This window comes from Oncorhynchus mykiss, chromosome 9 (assembly GCF_057628025.1).
Source record: "Oncorhynchus mykiss isolate SJ-2025 chromosome 9, ASM5762802v1, whole genome shotgun sequence".
Lineage (NCBI taxonomy): Eukaryota > Metazoa > Chordata > Actinopteri > Salmoniformes > Salmonidae > Oncorhynchus > Oncorhynchus mykiss.
The window spans coordinates 78,558,166-78,577,398 of record NC_143030.1 but is presented as its reverse complement, the minus strand read 5'-3'; the positions used below and the strand labels follow the sequence as shown (position 1 = coordinate 78,577,398).

The following is a 19,233-nucleotide window of genomic DNA, read 5'->3' as shown; positions in this document are numbered from 1 at the left end:
TACTTGTGATGTCATCTACTGACTGACTGGTTCATAATGAATATTCTCTCTGCACTGTGATGTCATCTACTGACTGACTGGTTCATAATGAATATTCTCTCTGTACTTGTGATGTCATCTACTGACTGACTGGTTCATAATGAATATTCTCTCTGTACTTGTGATGTCATCTACTGACTGACTGGTTCATAATGAATATTCTCTCTGTACTGTGATGTCATCTACTGACTGACTGGTTTGTTTTCGTCTCTCAGATGCAAGAACAACATCATTGGTCGTCAGTGTGATCGCTGCACCCATGGTTTCTATGGTTACCCCAACTGTAGGCCATGTGACTGCAACAACGCGGGGACAGAGGAGGAAGTGTGTGACTCTTACACGGGACGATGCCTCTGCAAGGTCAGACCTCCTGTCCGTGTCCACACTCCCTACTGTCTGTGTCCACACTCCCTACTGTCTGTGTGAACTCCACCCTACTGTCTGTGTCCATACTCCCTCCTGTCTGTGTCCATACTCCCTCCTGTCTGTGTCCACACTCCCTACTGTCTGTGTGAACTCCACCCTACTGTCCATGTCCACACTCCCTACTGTCTGTGTCCACACTCCCTACTGTCTGTGTCCACACTCCCTACTGTCTGTGTCCACACTCCCTCCTGTCTGTGTCCACACTCCCTACTGTCCGTGTCCACACTCCCTACTGTCTGTGTCCACACTCCCTACTGTCTGTGTCCACACTCCCTCCTGTCTGTGTCCACACTCCCTACTGTCCGTGTCCACACTCCCTCCTGTCCGTGTCCACACTCCCTCCTGTCCGTGTCCACACTCCCTCCTGTCCGTGTCCACACTCCCTACTGTCCGTGTCCACACTCCCTACTGTCCGTGTCCACACTCCCTCCTGTCCGTGTCCACACTCCCTCCTGTCCGTGTCCACACTCCCTACTGTCCGTGTCCACACTCCCTACTGTCCGTGTCCACACTCCCTACTGTCTGTGTGAACTCCACCCTACTGTCTGTGTCCACACTCCCTACTGTCTGTGTCCACACTCCCTAACTGTCTGTGTGAACTCCACCCTACTGTCTGTGTGAACTCCACCCTACTGTCTGTGTGAACTCCACCCTACTGTCTGTGTGAACTCCACCCTACTGTCTGTGTGAACTCCTCCCTACTGTCCGTGTCCACACTCCCTACTGTCCGTGTGAACTCCACCCTACTGTCTGTGTGAACTCCACCCTACTGTCTGTGTGAACTCCACCCTCCTGTCTGTGTGAACTCCTCCCTACTGTCCGTGTCCACACTCCCTACTGTCCGTGTGAACTCCACCCTACTGTCCGTGTGAACTCCACCCTACTGTCTGTGTGAACTCCACCCTACTGTCTGTGTGAACTCCACCCTACTGTCTGTGTGAACTCCACCCTACTGTCTGTGTGAACTCCACCCTCCTGTCTGTGTGAACTCCTCCCTACTGTCCGTGTCCACACTCCCTACTGTCTGTGTGAACTCCACCCTACTGTCTGTGTGAACTCCACCCTACTGTCCGTGTGAACTCCACCCTACTGTCTGTGTGAACTCCACCCTACAGTCTGTGTGAACTCCACCCTCCTGTCTGTGTGAACTCTACCCTCCTGTCTGTGTGAACTCCACCCTACTGTCTGTGTGAACTCCACCCTCCTGTCTGTGTGAACTCTACCCTCCTGTCTGTGTGAACTCCACCCTACTGTCTATGTGAACTCCACCCTACTGTCTGTGTGAACTCCTACCTACTGTCTGTGTGAACTCCACCCTACTGTCTGTGTGAACTCCACCCTCCTGTCTGTGTGAACTCCTCCCTACTGTCCGTGTCCACACTCCCTACTGTCTGTGTGAACTCCACCCTATTGTCTGTGTGAATTCCACCCTACTGTCTGTGTGAACTCCACCCTACTGTCTGTGTGAACTCCACCCTCCTGTCTGTGTGAACTCTACCCTCCTGTCTGTGTGAACTCCACCCTACTGTCTGTGTGAACTCCACCCTTCTGTCTGTGTGAACTCCACCCTCCTGTCTGTGTGAACTCTACCCTACTGTCTGTGTGAACTCCACCCTACTGTCTGTGTGAACTCCACCCTACTGTCTGTGTGAACTCCACCCTCCTGTCTGTGTGAACTCCACCCTACTGTCTGTGTGAACTCCACCCTCCTGTCTGTGTGAACTCCACCCTACTGTCTGTGTGAACTCCACCCTACTGTCTGTGTGAACTCCACCCTACTGTCCGTGTGAACTCCACCCTACTGTCTGTGTGAACTCTACCCTCCTGTCTGTGTGAACTCCACCCTACTGTCTGTGTGAACTCCACCCTACTGTCTGTGTGAACTCCACCCTCCTGTCTGTGTGAACTCTACCCTCCTGTCTGTGTGAACTCCACCCTCCTGTCTATGTGAACTCCACCCTACTGTCTGTGTGAACTCCTACCTACTGTCTGTGTGAACTCCACCCTACTGTCTGTGTGAACTCCACCCTCCTGTCTGTGTGAACTCCTCCCTACTGTCCGTGTCCACACTCCCTACTGTCTGTGTGAACTCCACCCTATTGTCTGTGTGAATTCCACCCTACTGTCCGTGTGAACTCCACCCTACTGTCTGTGTGAACTCCACCCTACTGTCTGTGTGAACTCCACCCTCCTGTCTGTGTGAACTCTACCCTCCTGTCTGTGTGAACTCCACCCTACTGTCTGTGTGAACTCCACCCTACTGTCTGTGTGAACTCCACCCTCCTGTCTGTGTGAACTCTACCCTCCTGTCTGTGTGAACTCCACCCTACTGTCTATGTGAACTCCACCCTACTGTCTGTGTGAACTCCTACCTACTGTCTGTGTGAACTCCACCCTACTGTCTGTGTGAACTCCACCCTCCTGTCTGTGTGAACTCCTCCCTACTGTCCGTGTCCACACTCCCTACTGTCTGTGTGAACTCCACCCTATTGTCTGTGTGAATTCCACCCTACTGTCCGTGTGAACTCCACCCTACTGTCTGTGTGAACTCCACCCTCCTGTCTGTGTGAACTCTACCCTCCTGTCTGTGTGAACTCCACCCTACTGTCTGTGTGAACTCCACCCTTCTGTCTGTGTGAACTCCACCCTCCTGTCTGTGTGAACTCTACCCTACTGTCTGTGTGAACTCCACCCTACTGTCTGTGTGAACTCCACCCTACTGTCTGTGTGAACTCCACCCTCCTGTCTGTGTGAACTCCACCCTACTGTCTGTGTGAACTCCACCCTCCTGTCTGTGTGAACTCCACCCTACTGTCTGTGTGAACTCCACCCTACTGTCTGTGTGAACTCCACCCTACTGTCCGTGTGAACTCCACCCTACTGTCTGTGTGAACTCTACCCTCCTGTCTGTGTGAACTCCACCCTACTGTCTGTGTGAACTCCACCCTACTGTCTGTGTGAACTCCACCCTCCTGTCTGTGTGAACTCTACCCTCCTGTCTGTGTGAACTCCACCCTCCTGTCTATGTGAACTCCACCCTACTGTCTGTGTGAACTCCTACCTACTATCTGTGTGAACTCCACCCTACTGTCTGTGTGAACTCCACCCTCCTGTCTGTGTGAACTCCTCCCTACTGTCCGTGTCCACACTCCCTACTGTCTGTGTGAACTCCACCCTATTGTCTGTGTGAATTCCACCCTACTGTCCGTGTGAACTCCACCCTACTGTCTGTGTGAACTCCACCCTACTGTCTGTGTGAACTCCACCCTCCTGTCTGTGTGAACTCTACCCTCCTGTCTGTGTGAACTCCACCCTACTGTCTGTGTGAACTCCACCCTACTGTCTGTGTGAACTCCACCCTCCTGTCTGTGTGAACTCTACCCTCCTGTCTGTGTGAACTCCACCCTACTGTCTATGTGAACTCCACCCTACTGTCTGTGTGAACTCCTACCTACTGTCTGTGTGAACTCCACCCTACTGTCTGTGTGAACTCCACCCTCCTGTCTGTGTGAACTCCTCCCTACTGTCCGTGTCCACACTCCCTACTGTCTGTGTGAACTCCACCCTATTGTCTGTGTGAATTCCACCCTACTGTCCGTGTGAACTCCACCCTACTGTCTGTGTGAACTCCACCCTACTGTCTGTGTGAACTCCACCCTCCTGTCTGTGTGAACTCTACCCTCCTGTCTGTGTGAACTCCACCCTACTGTCTGTGTGAACTCCACCCTACTGTCTGTGTGAACTCCACCCTCCTGTCTGTGTGAACTCCACCCTCCTGTCTGTGTGAACTCTACCCTACTGTCTGTGTGAACTCCACCCTACTGTCTGTGTGAACTCCACCCTACTGTCTGTGTGAACTCCACCCTCCTGTCTGTGTGAACTCCACCCTACTGTCTGTGTGAACTCCACCCTCCTGTCTGTGTGAACTCCACCCTACTGTCTGTGTGAACTCCACCCTACTGTCCGTGTGAACTCCACCCTACTGTCTGTGTGAACTCCACCCTACTGTCTGTGTGAACTCCACCCTCCTGTCTGTGTGAACTCTACCCTCCTGTCTGTGTGAACTCCACCCTACTGTCTGTGTGAACTCCACCCTACTGTCTGTGTGAACTCCACCCTACTGTCTGTGTGAACTCCACCCTCCTGTCTGTGTGAACTCCTCCCTACTGTCCGTGTCCACACTCCCTACTGTCTGTGTGAACTCCACCCTATTGTCTGTGTGAATTCCACCCTACTGTCCGTGTGAACTCCACCCTACTGTCTGTGTGAACTCCACCCTACTGTCTGTGTGAACTCCACCCTCCTGTCTGTGTGAACTCTACCCTCCTGTCTGTGTGAACTCCACCCTACTGTCTGTGTGAACTCCACCCTACTGTCTGTGTGAACTCCACCCTCCTGTCTGTGTGAACTCCACCCTCCTGTCTGTGTGAACTCTACCCTACTGTCTGTGTGAACTCCACCCTACTGTCTGTGTGAACTCCACCCTACTGTCTGTGTGAACTCCACCCTCCTGTCTGTGTGAACTCCACCCTACTGTCTGTGTGAACTCCACCCTCCTGTCTGTGTGAACTCCACCCTACTGTCTGTGTGAACTCCACCCTACTGTCCGTGTGAACTCCACCCTACTGTCTGTGTGAACTCCACCCTACTGTCTGTGTGAACTCCACCCTCCTGTCTGTGTGAACTCTACCCTCCTGTCTGTGTGAACTCCACCCTACTGTCTGTGTGAACTCCACCCTACTGTCTGTGTGAACTCCACCCTCCTGTCTGTGTGAACTCTACCCTCCTGTCTGTGTGAACTCCACCCTACTGTCTGTGTGAACTCCACTCTACTGTCTGTGTGAACTCCTACCTACTGTCTGTGTGAACTCCACCCTACTGTCTGTGTGAACTCCACCCTCCTGTCTGTGTGAACTCCTCCCTACTGTCCGTGTCCACACTCCCTACTGTCTGTGTGAACTCCACCCTATTGTCTGTGTGAATTTCACCCTACTGTCCGTGTGAACTCCACCCTACTGTCCGTGTGAACTCCACCCTACTGTCTGTGTGAACTCTACCCTCCTGTCTGTGTGAACTCCACCCTACTGTCTGTGTGAACTCCACCCTACTGTCTGTGTGAACTCCACCCTACTGTCTGTGTGAACTCCACCCTCCTGTCTGTGTGAACTCCACCCTACTGTCTGTGTGAACTCCACCCTACTGTCTGTGTGAACTCCACCCTACTGTCTGTGTGAACTCCACCCTCCTGTCTGTGTGAACTCTACCCTCCTGTCTGTGTGAACTCCACCCTCCTGTCTGTGTGAACTCCACCCTACTGTCTGTGTGAACTCCACCCTCCTGTCTGTGAACTCCACCCTACTGTCTGTGTGAACTCCACCCTACTGTCTGTGTGAACTCTACCCTACTGTCTGTGTGAACTCCACCCTCCTGTCTGTGTGAACTCTACCCTCCTGTCTGTGTGAACTCCACCCTCCTGTCTGTGTGAACTCCACCCTACTGTCTGTGTGAACTCCACCCTCCTGTCTGTGAACTCCACCCTACTGTCTGTGTGAACTCCACCCTACTGTCTGTGTGAACTCCACCCTACTGTCTGTGTGAACTCCACCCTACTGTCTGTGTGAACTCTACCCTACTGTCTGTGTGAACTCCACCCTACTGTCTGTGTGAACTCCACCCTACTGTCTGTGTGAACTCCACCCTACTGTCTGTGTGAACTCCACCCTCCTGTCTGTGTGAACTCCACCCTACTGTCTGTGTGAACTCCACCCTCCTGTCTGTGTGAAATTTACTTTAATGTCAATGTAAAATGTATTTCCTCTCTCTGCTACATAACATAATGAATCCTTTTTTTAAGAAGTCTGGCCATGTTTTTTCTGTGCACCCTTAGATTTGGTATTTAGAGGCAGATTCAGTTATTTCATTTTTCATGGTCCTTCGAAGTTGGATATGTTCAACCAGGAAGCAGATCCTTACCACGACGTTATTGGCCAAGTAGCAGACTTTCTCACTTTCCTTTTTTTTTCAGGAGAATGTTCAGGATGGTCGTTGTGACCAGTGCAGAGTGGAGACCTTCCACCTTGACCCCAACAACCCTAAAGGCTGCACTTCCTGTTTCTGTTTCGGAGCCACCAACCGCTGTCGCAGCTCAGAGAAACGACGGACTGAGGTAGAGGGACAATCGGACACGGGGTTATGCTTATAGTTTGTGTGTTTGCTCAACAGATCAATATTTTGCCCGCAGGTTCCCCAGAATATATTGCATCTGACATAAAACTCAGGAGATGTACTTTTTTTGTGCTACGAACACAATTTGGCATGTTTTGAATCAATGCTGTGTGGTTTAAGTAAAGTTTGTGTATACGTATTAACATTGTTATGTGTAGTAATATATAATCTGTATAATCCCCGGGTGATGGACATGATGGTCTGGGTGCTGCTGGGAGCAGACAGACAGGAAGTGTTATATTAGGATGTAATGTTATTATAACATCTCTATAGGTGATGGACATGATGGTCTGGGTGCTGCAGGGAGCAGACAGACAGGAAGTGTTATATTAGGATGTAATGTTATTATAACATCTCTATAGGTGATGGACATGATGGTCTGGGTGTTGCTGGGAGCAGATAGACAGGAAGTGTTATATTAGGATGTAATGTTATTATAACATCTCTATAGGTGATGGACATGATGGTCTGGGTGTTGCTGGGAGCAGACAGACAGGAAGTGTTATATTAGGATGTAATGTTATTATAACATCTCTATAGGTGATGGACATGATGGTCTGGGTGCTGCTGGGAACAGACAGACAGGAGGTGTTATATTAGGATGTAATGTTATTATAACGTCTCTATAGGTGATGGACATGATGGTCTGGGTGCTTCTGGGAACAGACAGACAGGAAGTGTTATATTAGGATGTAATGTTATTATAACATCTCTATAGGTGATGGACATGATGGTCTGGGTGCTGCTGGGAGCAGACAGACAGGAAGTGTTATATTAGGATGTAATGTTATTATAACATCTCTATAGGTGATGGACATGATGGTCTGGGTGCTGCTGGGAGCAGACAGACAGGAAGTGTTATATTACAATGTAATGTTATTATAACATCTCTATAGGTGATGGACATGATGGTCTGGGTGTTGCTGGGAGCAGACAGACAGGAAGTGTTATATTAGGATGTAATGTTATTATAACATCTCTATAGGTGATGGACATGATGGTCTGGGTGCTGCTGGGAGCAGACAGACAGGAAGTGTTATATTACAATGTAATGTTATTATAACATCTCTATAGGTGATGGACATGATGGTCTGGGTGTTGCTGGGAGCAGACAGACAGGAAGTGTTATATTAGGATGTAATGTTATTATAACATCTCTATAGGTGATGGACATGATGGTCTGGGTGCTGCTGGGAGCAGACAGACAGGAAGTGTTATATTACAATGTAATGTTATTATAACATCTCTATAGGTGATGGACATGATGGTCTGGGTGCTGCTGGGAACAGACAGACAGGAAGTGTTATATTAGGATGTAATGTTATTATAACGTCTCTATAGGTGATGGACATGATGGTCTGGGTGCTGCTGGGAACAGACAGACAGGAGGTGTTATATTAGGATGTAATGTTATTATAACATCTCTATAGGTGATGGACATGATGGTCTGGGTGCTGCTGGGAACAGACAGACAGGAAGTGTTATATTACAATGTAATGTTATTATAACGTCTCTATAGGTGATGGACATGATGGTCTGGGTGCTGCTGGGAACAGACAGACAGGAAGTGTTATATTACAATGTAATGTTATTATAACGTCTCTATAGGTGATGGACATGATGGTCTGGGTGCTGCTGGGAACAGACAGACAGGAAGTGTTATATTACAATGTAATGTTATTATAACGTCTCTATAGGTGATGGACATGATGGTCTGGGTGCTGCTGGGAACAGACAGACAGGAAGTTCCTGTGACAGTATATCCTGATCAGCATGTGGTGGAGGCGGACCTTAGTGACGTACCTGATGTCTACCAAGACCTCCTCTGGCACGCTCCTAGAACGTACCTGGGAGACAAGGTGGGAAATAGTCTTGTTATATATAAATGGCATTGTCTCCTCTTCAATATACATACATACAGGTTCAGAGAGTTTGTACATTTTATTAATTTAGCAGACACTTATCCAGAGAGACTTACAGTTAGCAAGTCTTATCCTGGCTAAAACAATGAGGCTAACACCTCTGACCCATTGGCTGTTAAACAATTAATTAGATCAACTGTGACTTGTGCAGGCGGGAGAGGGCGGGAGAGGGCGGGAGAGGGAGGAAGAGGGAGGAAGAGGGAGGAAGAGGGAGAGGCCGGGAGAGGGCAAGAGAGGGAGGGAGAGGCCGGAAGGGGCCTGGAGAGGGAGGGAGAGGCCGGGAGAGGGAGGGAGAGGCCGGGAGAGGGAGGGAGAGGGAGGGAGAGGCCGGGAGGGGCTGGGAGAGGGCGGGAGAGGGAGGGAGAGGCCGGGAGAGGGAGGGAGAGGGCAGGAGAGTCCGGGAGAGGTAGGGAGAGGGAGAGAGAGGGCGGGAGAGGCCGGGAGAGGGCAGGAGAGGGAGAGAGAGGGCGGGAGAGGGCGGGAGAGGCCGGGAGGGGGCGGGAGAGGGCAGGAGAGGCCGGAAGAGGGCGGGAGAGGGCGGGAGAGGGAGGGAGAGGGCAGGAGAGGGAGGGAGAGGGAGAGAGAGGGCGGGGGAAGGAGGGAGAGGGAGAGGGAGCTGCTGGGGTGGGTGAAATAAATGCATCAGGGTTGGTGGTGACGGTTTGCAGAAGCAAGAGGAGACTACATCAGATTACACTAGTGCTAAGGACTATATATAGTTCACACACACACACACACACTAAAGAGGATGTGCAGACAGACAAAGTGTATAGAGATAGGGATCTTTGTTTTGTCTAGAGTATAACACCTGGCTTATCTTGCCTTTTCAACATGCTTAGTTAACCTTCCTCTAGCATTATTGCCTGATCACAAGACTCTCTGGCTCTCCCGGTGTTCTGTCTCTTCCTGTCTTCTCTCTGTCTCTTCCTGTCCTCTCTGTCTCTTCCTGTCCTCTCTGTCTCTTCCTGTCTTCTCTCTCTTCCTGTCTTCTCTGTCTCTTCCTGTCTTCTGTCTCTTCCTGTCCTCTCTGTCTCTTCCTGTCTTCTGTCTCTTCCTGTCTTCTGTCTCTTCCTGTCTTCACTGTCTCTTCCTGTCTTCTGTCCCTTCCTGTCTTCTGTCTCTTCCTGTCTTCTCTGTCTCTTCCTGTCTTCTGTCTCTTCCTGTCTACTGTCTCTTCCTGTCTTCTCGCTCTCTTCCTGTCTTCTGTCTCTTCCTGTCTTCTGTCTCTTCCTGTCTTCTGTCTCTTCCTGTCTTCTGTCTCTTCCTGTCTTCTCTGTCTCTTCCTGTCTTCTGTCTCTTCCTGTCTTCTCTGTCTCTTCCTGTCTTTTGTCTCTTCCTGTCTTTTGTCTCTTCCTGTCTTCTGTCTCTTCCTGTCTTCTTTCTCTTCCTGTCCTCTCTGTGTCTTCCTGTCTTCTCTGTGTCTTCCTGTCTTCTCTGTCTCTTCCTGTCTTCTGTCTCTTCCTGTCCTCTCTGTCTCTTCCTGTCTTCTGTCTCTTCCTGTCTTCTGTCTCTTCCTGTCTTCACTGTCTCTTCCTGTCTTCTGTCCCTTCCTGTCTTCTGTCTCTTCCTGTCTTCTCTGTCTCTTCCTGTCTTCTGTCTCTTCCTGTCTACTGTCTCTTCCTGTCTTCTCGCTCTCTTCCTGTCTTCTGTCTCTTCCTGTCTTCTGTCTCTTCCTGTCTTCTGTCTCTTCCTGTCTTCTGTCTCTTCCTGTCTTCTCTGTCTCTTCCTGTCTTCTGTCTCTTCCTGTCTTCTCTGTCTCTTCCTGTCTTTTGTCTCTTCCTGTCTTTTGTCTCTTCCTGTCTTCTGTCTCTTCCTGTCTTCTTTCTCTTCCTGTCCTCTCTGTGTCTTCCTGTCTTCTCTGTGTCTTCCTGTCTTCTCTGTCTCTTCCTGTCTTCTCTGTCTCTTCCTGTCTTCTCTGTCTCTTCCTGTCTTCTGTCTCTTCCTGTCTTCTCTGTCTCTTCCTGTCTTCTGTCTCTTCCTGTCCTCTGTCTCTTCCTGTCTTCTCTGTCTCTTCCTGTCTTCTCTGTCTCTTCCTGTCTTCTGTCTCTTCCTGTCTTCTGTCTCTTCCTGTCTTCTGTCTCTTCCTGTCTTCTGTCTCTTCCTGTCTTCTGTCTCTTCCTGTCTTCTCTGTCTCTTCCTGTCTTCTGTCTCTTCCTGTCTTCTCTGTCTCTTCCTGTCTTCTCTGTCTCTTCCTGTCTTCTGTCTCTTCCTGTCTTCTCTGTCTCTTCCTGTCTTCTGTCTCTTCCTGTCTTCTGTCTCTTCCTGTCTTCACTGTCTCTTCCTGTCTTCTGTCCCTTCCTGTCTTCTGTCTCTTCCTGTCTTCTCTGTCTCTTCCTGTCTTCTGTCTCTTCCTGTCTACTGTCTCTTCCTGTCTTCTCGCTCTCTTCCTGTCTTCTGTCTCTTCCTGTCTTCTGTCTCTTCCTGTCTTCTGTCTCTTCCTGTCTTCTGTCTCTTCCTGTCTTCTCTGTCTCTTCCTGTCTTCTGTCTCTTCCTGTCTTCTCTGTCTCTTCCTGTCTTTTGTCTCTTCCTGTCTTTTGTCTCTTCCTGTCTTTTGTCTCTTCCTGTCTTCTGTCTCTTCCTGTCTTCTTTCTCTTCCTGTCCTCTCTGTGTCTTCCTGTCTTCTCTGTGTCTTCCTGTCTTCTCTGTCTCTTCCTGTCTTCTGTCTCTTCCTGTCTTCTGTCTCTTCCTGTCTTCTGTCTCTTCCTGTCTTCTGTCTCTTCCTGTCTTCTCTGTCTCTTCCTGTCTTCTGTCTCTTCCTGTCTTCTCTGTCTCTTCCTGTCTTCTCTGTCTCTTCCTGTCTTCTGTCTCTTCCTGTCTTCTCTGTCTCTTCCTGTCTTCTGTCTCTTCCTGTCCTCTGTCTCTTCCTGTCTTCTCTGTCTCTTCCTGTCTTCTCTGTCTCTTCCTGTCTTCTGTCTCTTCCTGTCTTCTGTCTCTTCCTGTCTTCTCTGTCTCTTCCTGTCTTCTGTCTCTTCCTGTCTTCTCTGTCTCTTCCTGTCTTCTCTGTCTCTTCCTGTCTTCTGTCTCTTCCTGTCTTCTCTGTCTCTTCCTGTGTTCTGTCTCTTCCTGTCCTCTGTCTCTTCCTGTCTTCTCTGTCTCTTCCTGTCTTCTCTGTCTCTTCCTGTATTCTGTCTCTTCCTGTCTTCTGTCTCTTCCTGTCTTCTCTGTCTCTTCCTGTCTTCTGTCTCTGTCCCCCTCTCTCTCTCCATCTCTCCCTCCCTCTCATCCCTCTCTAATCATCTCTATTTAGGTTTCGTCTTATGGGGGCTATCTGCGGTATCGTCTGCACACTCAAACTATGAGAGGAGATGTGCTCTCTCTGCCCGCTGAAGCCTCTCGACCTGACGTCATTCTCAAGGTACACATCCCACCACAGGGACCCCATGCTTTATTACCTAAACACAATGGAATGATGTTAACGCCAAAATAGTACTTTGAAGCGGGTTCAATTGTGCTAAAAAACAAAGAGGCGCTTGTGTCGTTTAAATGCTGTGTGTACAGGGCCTTCAGAAAGTTTTCAGACCCCTTGACTTTTCCCACATTTTGTTACGTTACAGCCTTATTCTGAAATTGATTACATCGTTTTCCCCCCCCCCCCCTGAACAATATACACACACAATACCACATAATGACAAAGCAAAAACAGTTTTTTATACATACAAAAAAAACGACAACATTTACATAAGTATTCAGACCTTTTACTCAGTACTTTTGTTGAAGCATCGTTGTCAGTGATTACAGCCTCGAGTCTTCTTGGGTGTGACGCTGCAAGCTTGGCACACCTGTATTTGGGGAGTTTCTCCCATCCTTCTCTGCAGAGCCTCTCAAGCTCTGTCAAGTTGGATGGGGAGCGTCGCTGCACAGCTATTTTCAGGTCTTTCCAGAGATGTTCGATCGGGTTCAAGTCCAGGCTCTGGCTGGGCCACTCAAGGACATTCAGAGATTTGTACCGAAGCGACTCCTGCGTTGTCTTGGCTGTGTCCTGAGGGTCGTTATCCTGTTGGAAGGTGAACCTTCGCCCCAGTCTGAGGTCCTGAGCGCTCTGGAGCAGGTTTTCATCAAGGATCTCTGTACTTTGCTCCGTTCATCTTTCCCCTTATCCTGACTAGTCTTCCAGTCCCTGCTGCTGAAAAACATCCCCACAGCATAATGCTGCCACCACCATGCTTCACCGTAGGGATGGTGCCAAGTTTCCTCCAAACGTGACGGCCAGGTGGACTGGGGACAGCAAGGAGTCATCATGCCAGGTAGTCCTGAGGCATGGTCCTAGGGCTCAGGTCCTCCGAGAGAGAGAATTAGAGAGAGCATACTTAAATTCACACAGGACACCGGATAGGACAGGAGAAGTACTCCAGATATAACAAACTGACCCTATCCCGCCGACACATAAACTACTGCAGCATAAATACTGGAGGCTGAGACAGGAGGGGTCAGGAGACACTGTGGCCCCATCCGATGATACCCTCGGACAGGGCCAAACAGGAAGGATATAACCCCACCCACTTTGCCAAAGCACAGCCCCCACACCACTAGAGGGATATCTTCAACCACCAACTTACCATCCTGAGACAAGGCCGAGTATAGCCCACAAAGCCCTCGACACAATCCTGTCTCGGAGCTCTACTGACAATTCATTTGACCTCATGGCTTGGTTTTTTCTCTGACATGCACTGTGAACTGTGGGACCTTATATAGACAGGTGTGTACCTTTCCAAATCTCATAACAACGGGTCTGAATACTTATGTAAATAAGGTATTTCTGTTTATTATTTTTTATAAATTAGCAAACATTTCTAAAAACCTTGTTTTTAGATTGAGGGGGAAAAAGTAATTTAGTACATTTTAGAATAAGACTGTACAGTAACAAAATGTGGAAAAAGTCAAGGGGTTTGAGTACTTTCCAAATGCTCTGTATGCCTTTCTCAGTCAACTGAGGAACTATTCTCATTAACATTAACTACCATTACGGCTGGTTAATCCCTGTTGATAATGTAGCTGTTCTCATTAACATTAACTACCATTACAGCTGGTTAATCGCCGTTGATAATGTAGCTGTTCTCATTAACATTAACTACCATTACGGCTGGTTAGTCCCTGTTGATAATGTAGCTGTTCTCATTAACTACCATTACGGCTGGTTAATCCCTGTTGATAATGTAGCTGTTCTCATTATCATTAACTACCATTACGGCTGGTTAATCCCTGTTGATAATGTAGCTGTTCTCATTAACTACCATTACGGCTGGTTAATCCCTGTTGATAATGTAGCTGTTCTCATTAACTACCATTACGGCTGGTTAATCGCCATTGATAATGTAGCTGTTCTCATTAACATTAACTACCATTACGGCTGGTTAGTCCCTGTTGATAATGTAGCTGTTCTCATTAACTACCATTACGGCTGGTTAATCCCTGTTGATAATGTAGCTGTTCTCATTATCATTAACTACCATTACGGCTGGTTAATCCCTGTTGATAATGTAGCTGTTCTCATTAACTACCATTACGGCTGGTTAATCCCTGTTGATAATGTAGCTGTTCTCATTAACTACCATTACGGCTGATTAATCCCTGTTGATAATGTAGCTGTTCTCATTATCATTAACTACCATTACGGCTGGTTAATCCCTGTTGATAATGTAGCTGTTCTCATTATCATTAACTACCATTACGGCTGGTTAATCCCTGTTGATAATGTAGCTGTTCTCATTAACATGAACTACCATTACGGCTGGTTATTCCCTGTTGATAATGTAGCTGTTCTCATTAACTACCATTACGGCTGGTTAATCCCTGTTGATAATGTAGCTGTTCTCATTAACTACCATTACGGCTGGTTAATCCCTGTTGATAGTGGTTGTGCGTCTGATAATAAAGGCTGTGTGTGTGTCTCTGTGTTTCCAGGGTAACCAGATGACCCTGGTGTTCATGGAGAAAGAATACTCTTCACCTGAAGAACCACACCTGGGGATAGTCCACATGGTAGAGGTAGGACACTGACCACCTGGAGATAGTCCACATGGTAGAGGAGGGACACTGACCACCTGGTGATAGTCCACATGGTGGAGGAGGCACACTGACCATCTGGGGATAGTCCACATGGTAGAGGAGGGACACTGACCACCTGGGGATAGTCCACATGGTAGAGGAGGGACACTGACCACCTGGGGATAGTCCACATGGTAGAGGTAAGACACTGACCACCTGGGGATAGTCCACATGGTAGAGGTAGGACACTGACCACCTAGGGATAGTCCACATGGTAGAGGAGGGACACTGACCACCTGGGGATAGTCCACATGGTAGAGGAGGGACACTGACCACCTGGGGATAGTCCACATGGTAGAGGTAGGGCACTGACCACCTGGGGATAGTCCACATGGTAGAGGAGGGACACTGACCACCTGGGGATAGTCCACATGGTGGAGGAGGTACACTGACCACCTGGGGGTAGTCCACATGGTAGAGGAGGGACACTGACCACCTGGGGATAGTCCACATGGTGGAGGAGGTACACTGACCACCTGGGGGTAGTCCACATGGTGGAGGTAGGGCACTGACCACCTGGGGATAGTCCACATGGTGGAGGAGGGACACTGACCTGACCACCTGGGGATAGTCCACATGGTGGAGGAGGTACACTGACCACCTGGGGATAGTCCACATGGTAGAGGAGGTACACTGACCACCTGGGGGTAGTCCACATGGTAGAGGTAGGGCACTGACCACCTGGGGATAGTCCACATGGTGGAGGAGGTACACTGACCACCTGGGGGTAGTCCACATGGTAGAGGTAGGACACTGACCACCTGGGGATAGTCCACATGGTGGAGGAGGTACACTGACCACCTGGGGGTAGTCCACATGGTGGAGGTAGGGCACTGACCACCTGGGGATAGTCCACATGGTGGAGGAGGGACACTGACCTGACCACCTGGGGATAGTCCACATGGTAGAGGTAGGACACTGACCACCTGGGGATAGTCCACATGGTAGAGGAGGGACACTGACCAACTGAGGATAGTCCACATTGTGGAGGAGGGACACTGACCTGACCACCTGGAGATAGTCCACATGGCGGGGGAGTTACACTGACCACCTGGGGATAGTCCACATGGTGGAGGAGGGACACTGACCTGACCACCTGGGGATAGTCCACATGGTGGAGGAGGGACACTGACCACCTGGGGATAGTCCACATGGTGGAGGAGGGACACTGACCACCTGGGGATAGTCCACATGGTGGAGGAGGGACACTGACCTGACCACCTGGGGATAGTCCACATGGTGGAGGAGGGACACTGACCTGACCACCTGGGGATAGTCCACATGGTGGAGGAGGGACACTGACCTGACCACCTGGGGATAGTCCACATGGTAGAGGAGGGACACTGACCTGACCACCTGGGGATAGTCCACATGGTGGAGGAGGGACACTGACCTGACCACCTGGGGATAGTCCACATGGTAGAGGAGGGACACTGACCACCTGGGGATAGTCCACATGGTGGAGGAGGGACACTGACCTGACCACCTGGGGTAGTACACCATCGTGACATTTTATGAATTTTAAATTTTTCCTTTATTTAACTATCAAGTCAGTTAAGAACAAATTATTATTTTTAATGACGGCCTAGGAACAGTGGGTTAACTGCCTTGTTCAAGGGCAGAACGACAGATTTGACCTTGTCAGCTCAGGGATTTGATCTAGCAACCTTGCGGTTACTCGTCTAATGCTCTAACCACTAGGCTACCTTCTCTAACCACTAGGCTACCTTCTCTAACCACTAGGCTACCTTCTCTAACCACTAGGCTACCTGCCACCAACATCATAATACCCATGCCTACTTTCACCCCCATCTCTCTCTCCCCCCCCCCCCCCTCCCAGGGAAGTTTTCGCCACGCCCGGACGGGTAACGTGGTGTCTAGAGAGGAACTGATGATGGTTCTGGTGAAGTTAGAGTCTCTCCAGATCAGAGCTCTCCACTCCCAGTCTGCCCACACTGTGTCGCTACGCGGGGTCGTGCTGGAGGGTGCACAGACCCTGTCCAATGGGCGACATGCCAACAACGTAGAGATCTGCCTCTGTCCCGCTAACTACCAGGGAGACTCCTGCCAGGTTGGTGTTATTACTAGGTTATTAACAGGTTAGTGTTATTACTAGGTTATTAGTATGTTACTAACCCCCAACAACGTAGAGATCTGTCTCTGTCCTGCTAACTACCAGGGAGACTCCTGCCAGGTTGGTGTTATTACTAGGTTATTAACAGGTTAGTGTTATTACTAGGTTATTAGTATGTTACTAACCCCCAACAGCGTAGAGATCTGTCTCTGTCCCGCTAACTACCAGGTTAGTGTTAGTAATGTGTTCTAAATGTGTTATTACTATATTATTAACGGGTTATGACGACGTTAGGAGGACGATAGGATGACGTTAGGATGACGTTAGGACTATATGTTATTAACAGGTTAGGATGACGTTAGGATGACGTTAGGAGGACGTTAGGACTATGTTAGGACTACGTTATGTTATTTATATGTTATTAATGTGTTATTACTAAAACATTACTGTGTTACTAACCCTGCCAGGTTGGAATGGGTTGACTGATTAGTATCGTGATATTACTGTGTTACTAACCATGCCAGGTTGGAATGGGTTGACTGATTAGTATCGCGATATTACTGTGTTACTAACCCTGCCAGGTTGGAATGGGTTGACTGATTAGTATCGTGATATTACTGTGTTACTAACCCTGCCAGGTTGGAATGGGTTGACTGATTAGTATCGTGATATTACTGTGTTACTAACCCTGCCAGGTTGGAATGGGTTGACTGATTAGTATTGCGATATTACTGTATTACTAACCCTGCCAGGTTGGAATGGGTTGACTGATTAGTATCGTGATATTACTGTGTTACTAACCCTGCCAGGTTGGAATGGGTTGACTGATTAGTATTGTGACATTACTGTGTTACTAACCCTGCCAGGTTGGAATGGGTTGACTGATTAGTATTGCGATATTACTGTATTACTAACCCTGCCAGGTTGGAATGGGTTGACTGATTAGTATTGTGACATTACTGTGTTACTAACCCTGCCAGGTTGGAATGGGTTGACTGATTAGTATCGTGATATTACTGTGTTACTAACCCTGCCAGGTTGGAATGGGTTGACTGATTAGTATTGTGACATTACTGTGTTACTAACCCTGCCAGGTTGGAATGGGTTGACTGATTAGTATCGTGATATTACTGTATTACTAACCCTGCCAGGTTGGAATGGGTTGACTGATTAGTATCGTGATATTACTGTGTTACTAACCCTGCCAGGTTGGAATGGGTTGACTGATTAGTATCGTGATATTACTGTGTCGCGATACGAAACCTTCAGCCCCGCCCCTTGGCCGGCAGCGGGGTGCTAGAGGTGGTTAGCGTCCCGTTCCCTGGATTGGACAGGGCACTATATATACTTCAGGTTATCTCGGTATAACCAGGACCGCTCGCGTAGCCCTGCCTCTCTTTCTATATCGAAGCGTTGTCCGCGTAGAGAGGTCTTTTGCCTTGTCACTCTCAACGGTCTAGCTCTAGCTGGGATGTGTGAACCCCACCTTTATCCTCTAGACTCTTGGTTTCACCACTAATTGGTCCTTGAGTTGTTATTAAGCACTAGTCCTACCAGTCTCTATATGATTTCCCTGTGGTTGAGTGTTTCCCCTCTGTGATGTATCTAGTTTAAAGTGTGAAGACCTTTAGTCAACTTAGTCTCACTACTCTGCCCGTCGGCTATGTATCGCTTGGAAAATAAAACTTAGATAGATCGATAAGACAATTAAATGAATCACTACTGGACACACCTTCCTCCTTGTCTTTTAATGGTAACTCATTCTGTCCTAGAGCATTGATCCCCGTTTCCAGTGTCCCGGTAGCGGGGAGTGTCAGAGTTATTATCTCCCGTGCCGTTAACCGTCTTTGAGAGGACCTTTTACTCGAGACAAAATAAGACTACCGTTTATTTTTGAAAACACTCAGTTTTTTTGTCTTTTACAATCAAACACACATCAAAATACACAATTTGTTGCTTTGGTCACACACAACGTTAATCAAAAACATGCAAATGCCTTAATGCTCTATAATGCCTGGTACAATGATAACACTTATCTCTAATAAAATATAATACTTCAACTTAATTACCTTTTAAAAGATGACAGGGAGACCCACGGGATCAGGAGCGGTGTTTCAATCGGTCAGAGTTCTGAGAATTTAGTTTATGTATCGATCTCTCCTATGAGGAATCGTTGGTTCAACTAAATTTCGAGATTCAAGTTAGACTGAGTACTCTAACCTGCCATCAGGTTGGATAGTAGTGTCAAATAACCTGAAACTGCGATTCCAGGGCAAGGCACTGTGATACAACAGCACACGTGTCACTGGGTCAGTCGGAGACAGAGTCGATTCGAACAATTTTCCAACCGTTCTCAGCAGGTGGTAATTCTGCCGTTGATCTACCGCAGTGTCGTCTGGGGCAAGCAACCCGGCCGGTGCCACAGTGTTCCTCGGTCAATTAAGACTTTGTCACAACGGTACACTCGGTCCAAACGTATGCTGCACACAGGGTCAACTGGTC

General features: G+C 48.7%; 1 protein-coding gene across 2 annotated transcripts in view; it reads left to right on the top strand.

Moving 5' to 3' along the window:
- The window catches only part of LOC110516471 (laminin subunit alpha-5), a 254,283-nt gene that overhangs the window by 152,476 nt on the left and 82,574 nt on the right, over positions 1 to 19,233 (top strand). For both annotated transcript variants that reach the window (XM_090185535.1, XM_090185536.1), the window contains exons 35-40: positions 255 to 399; positions 6,491 to 6,631; positions 8,388 to 8,549; positions 11,860 to 11,967; positions 14,514 to 14,597; positions 16,498 to 16,728. In XM_090185535.1, coding sequence (XP_090041661.1) covers positions 255 to 399; positions 6,491 to 6,631; positions 8,388 to 8,549; positions 11,860 to 11,967; positions 14,514 to 14,597; positions 16,498 to 16,728 — 871 coding nt within the window. The remainder of the gene's footprint in view (positions 1 to 254; positions 400 to 6,490; positions 6,632 to 8,387; positions 8,550 to 11,859; positions 11,968 to 14,513; positions 14,598 to 16,497; positions 16,729 to 19,233) is intronic.